This window comes from Camponotus vicinus, unplaced genomic scaffold, assembly GCF_025532165.1.
Source record: "Camponotus vicinus isolate PSW18456_S1 unplaced genomic scaffold, iyCamVici1.0 SCAF_5, whole genome shotgun sequence".
In the NCBI taxonomy this organism is placed as follows: Eukaryota; Metazoa; Arthropoda; class Insecta; order Hymenoptera; family Formicidae; genus Camponotus; species Camponotus vicinus.
This window is the reverse complement of record NW_028141977.1, coordinates 13,031,822-13,036,276: the sequence shown is the minus strand read 5'-3', so window position 1 is coordinate 13,036,276 and position 4,455 is coordinate 13,031,822. Positions and strand designations below refer to the sequence as shown.

Genomic DNA, 4,455 nt, shown 5'->3' with positions numbered 1-4,455 from the left:
TATATGTATGTGATATTAGTTAAACAAAATATTTACTAATAACTATAGCATGTACCTGAAACATATTTTTTATATTAATCCGAAAGAGCTCATTGCATTTATATTTACATTTATTTCTTTTAAATTTTTATATACTTCTATGTTTACATAAGAAAAATCAAAGAATCATAATCATATCAAAGAATAATAACCCAATAATTTGCTTATTTTATTTTATCAATTACAAAAAATATAGAAAATGATCATGAAATGTTTTATAATCAAGGTTTCATTAACATATAATATTACATATTTATCTTTACAAGAATTGTGGACCTCTATCGGATTAATATATTAAATATATATAAAAGTACAATAATTATTTACAATATGCTATACATTTTTATGATATGTTCATGGCAACCAAAATTAAGAAATCAAATTGTTAGTATCAAATAATGATATAAGACATTATTAATAAATATTATAACTTATGTTTTGAAATACTATGTTCAATTGAGATGGGATTAGAACTTACTGCATTAATCAATTTTTAGGAAAGATTTGTTATTATAACTATTTTCGCCTAATATGGCAGAAATTACAAATTTCATTTTTAAAAGTTGTATCTAAAATAGTTATTTATTTACATGATAGAATTCTTGAAAAAAATATATAATAGAATATATATTAATATATATTTAATAATACAAACAAAAAATAAAATTATTGATAATATATTGGAGATGTCTTTTATTGTAAGTCACAAAAGGTAAAGTGATTAGTTTCATTTTCATTATAGAATTTGCGATGTATTAGATATACAATGACATTGAAAGCCGATTAAGAGAAAAAAGTAACAGCATAATGTGTTAAATATAAGTCGTATTTTTCAAGTAATGTAATTTATATCATGATTTATATGAAACTCTGAATTTATTTATGAGAACTCTCTATGAGAATTATAACTTTATATTTAGCAAAAAATAAGAGATTACACATATAAAATAATGTAAAAGCTATGCAATATGAATTAATGTGCATGTATAGATCTATGTAGTCATATAAGTTAAAATCCAATTTATATATACCTTTTTTTTTGTAATAAGATATCCTTCAAATGGTAGCGTGATACACAGTGTTTGGAAAGCATATATAACTATGTACCTATTTCAAATATTAAAAAAGAAATATTTATTGAACATTATTAGCAAATCATCTTTTTTCATAAAAGATGTTAAAAGTGATACACGAATACATAAATAAATCTTAACTCATCTAATCTTATTATTGAAAATCTTAAAAATTCTCCCAGTAATATATCTCTGATAAAGAAAAAACTAATTTGCTAATATAATGTTTTATGAATGTTTTTATTAATATTTAAAATAGATATGTATAATTATTTTCCTAACACCGTATATATATATATATTACATACTTTTAAATAATTCAGACAATATTCTATTACTTGTAATGAAACAAAAATGTTACACAACCCAGACAGCACACATGTCCAAAAGATATCTAAAAGATGACTTAAAGACGTCTTAAAGTCGTTTAGACGTCTTTAAGACATCGTTTGGCCTTTTTATGCTATCTGGGAATAATTGATATATAATTGACAGAATACAACTGTTAAATGTTAACAGTTTTTTATTTACAGATATTGTAAAGACAAATATTGAAAAAGTCAAAAGTAAATATATAGACGTAGTACAATATAAAAATAATTTATTTATAAAAATTAATTGTGTGAGAAATGATATCGTGAAAATACATATATATTCTTCTGCTATCAGTAAACATTAGTACCTTTAATCCTAATCGTCATATTCCGGATTATATATATGTTCTCATACATAAATTTGAAAAAAAAATATATATATTTACAATTGTGTTTTCAGTCTATGCATGTATGCATGCGTGATCACGTGGAAAGTGTAAATGTGTAAAGTGTAAAATGGTGTTAGTGAGCTGCGCAAGAGTGCAAGAGGAGAAGTGATAGATCCGATTTTCTATATGAAAAGTATAATTTCGAGAGTTTTATTTGTAATATAAATAACGGATTTAAATTTGTTGTAAACAAGAAATATCCGTGAATCCAACGAGCTCTTGAAATGAATAGAACATTTTTTATTGTGCTCGAAAATGCGATATATAACCTGAATTTGAACGCAAATTAACCTTATATTTAAATTTACACAGAAAATAATTTCTCACAAAATAAGAAACTTCGCAATATTATCGCATTTGGATAAACGAAGATAATATCCTAAATTGTGAGTATTTTTATTAGCACATAACTATTAAAACATAACATTTATTTATTTATTTCATCAAAATTTTTAATAGTATAATTTTTTTCATGCAGAATCTTTCTTCTTGAGAAAAAAGTCCATTATACACAGGAATCATGTCAAAGCGTAAGTTTGACGATATTGAAGATATACTTAATAAGCAGCCACTTAAAAATTCATTGGATTCTGATGAAGATGATGACGAAATAAACGAAGATGCCTATAATATCATGAACGAGAATGAATTTGAAGGTATTTGAACAAATGTATAATATTATCTAGATAAATCAATATTATATTTATTATAATTATTTTTTTATATTGTTATAATTCTTATTTTTATTGCCTAATGTGCATATCGATACATTATTATACCTGTCAAATAGGCACAGAAGATGGACCTTCAGCACCAGAAACAAATATAGGATTTACAGCGTTTAATATGAAAGAAGAATTAGAAGAAGGCCACTTTGATAAAGATGGTCATTATCTTTGGAATAAAGAGAAACAAATAAAAGACAACTGGTTGGATAATATTGATTGGGTCCAAGTTAGTATGATGGATAGATGTAGTTATAGTAAATAAATAGATCAATGGATATAATATAGTTTATGTTCTACTTTAAAATTAGCTTCTATTTATATAAAAGTATAATTTTTTTCTTACTAAAAGAATTGTATTATATTTCAATATTTTAAACAATTTTATTTTCTTTAAAAGAATATATAACAGTGTAATAAAAATAAGACAATATATATTTTTTTATCTACACATAAAATATTATATATCTTTCGAAGGTTAAACCTGGTTCCACTACTAATATACAAAAAAGTGCTAAATCAAGCGAAAGTCATGGATTGGGAGACAGCGATAGTGATGATGAAGGAGATATTATGTTTGATCCTATTCCATTATATAAACAGATTTTAGAATTTCTTAAACCTGGTGAAACTGTTTCTAAGGCGCTATGCAGACTTGGTAAACACAATTGCTAATATGGAACATGCATATTCAAGGTGTTATAAATAAATACAAATTGTCCCAATCCAGGCAAAGGAAAAAAGAAATTAACCACAGCTGAAAGATGGAAAAAGAAAAAGGAATGTAAGGTAGATAATCCAGAAGAAGAAGATCCAAATTCTGTCAGCATAATCAAATTAACTGAGCTAGCAAATGAATTATTGACACGTACTGGTAATATGGATATATATCAAGAAAGTTACGAAGAAATAAGAAAGAAGGTAATAAATTTTACACATATATGTATATATAATATATTTACTATAAGAAATCACATATTTTGTAGATTGAACGTGCTAATAAACATGCATATCCTTCAAAACAAGAAGCAGAACTTGACATGTATGCTGATGATTTTGATGAAAAGGAAAAAGCAAAACTAGATGATACTAATAATGGTTTGTAATACAACATGTTAACGACAAATATTTCACATTATTATTATTACCTCTAATATATAGAGGTATTTTATATAGAGGCATGGAAATATTTTTATATAAGGTTTTTGATATGTACATATATACATATATATATATATATATATATATATATATATATATATACATAATGTACACATATATATTAGATAAGACAACAGAAGCAACTAGTGCAGAAGAAAGTACATCTTTAACAGAAAATATAACATGGGATTTGAAATGGTCGCAAGATGAAAATGCAGAAATACATGGGCCTCATACTACTCAGCAAATGCATACATGGGCAAAAGAAGGATATTTCAAAAAAGGTGCATGGGTCAGAAGAACTGGACAACAGAATCAATTTTATAATGCTGGTAGAGTAGACTTTGAACTTTACCTGTGATACTTCTATATCTAATATACACAAAAATGTCAGTAAATAAATATGTTATTTGTCAAAGAAAATTTGACAAATCTTAAAATTTCATAGAAGTAGTATATATAGATACTATTGATATATAGCGTATATATTGTATATTAATATGTAAAATTTTTACATAAGATAAAAATAATCATTTATTCCACAAATATCTGTACAAATTTACGAAAAAATTCATGATATAAGAATGTATTAGTAAAAGATGACTAAAATTCTGTTTCTTGTAAAAAATCCTCACAATACTTAATTATAAAGAAAATATTTTCTTATAATAAAATTGCAGTTTTTTTTAAAGAA

At 24.3% G+C, this 4,455-nt stretch overlaps 1 protein-coding gene across 2 annotated transcripts; it reads left to right on the top strand.

Moving 5' to 3' along the window:
- Positions 1 to 1,934: 1,934 nt before the first annotated feature.
- On the top strand, positions 1,935 to 4,455 carry Holn1 (CD2 antigen cytoplasmic tail-binding protein 2 homolog holn1). 2 transcript variants are annotated; one of them, XM_083100102.1, is made up of 7 exons: positions 1,935 to 2,261; positions 2,335 to 2,531; positions 2,666 to 2,829; positions 3,078 to 3,258; positions 3,331 to 3,521; positions 3,587 to 3,698; positions 3,887 to 4,455. In XM_083100102.1, the coding sequence occupies exons 2-7, from the start codon at positions 2,396 to 2,398 to the stop codon at positions 4,120 to 4,122; spliced, it is 1,020 nt and encodes a 339-aa protein (XP_082956228.1). In that variant the 5' UTR covers positions 1,935 to 2,261; positions 2,335 to 2,395; the 3' UTR covers positions 4,123 to 4,455. The 2 variants fall into 2 exon arrangements, with proteins under 2 accessions (XP_082956228.1, XP_082956227.1); XM_083100101.1 differs by having other exon boundaries at positions 1,936 to 2,261; positions 2,354 to 2,531.

Coding starts and splice junctions, on each gene's coding strand:
- Holn1 (XM_083100102.1), top strand. CDS start 2,396: ATGTCAAAGCGTAAGTTTGACGATATTGAAGATATACTTAATAAGCAG. Junction 2,830..3,077: donor ATAATATTGATTGGGTCCAA/GTTAGTATGATG, acceptor TATCTTTCGAAG/GTTAAACCTGGTTCCACTAC. Junction 3,699..3,886: donor ACTAGATGATACTAATAATG/GTTTGTAATACA, acceptor CATATATATTAG/ATAAGACAACAGAAGCAACT.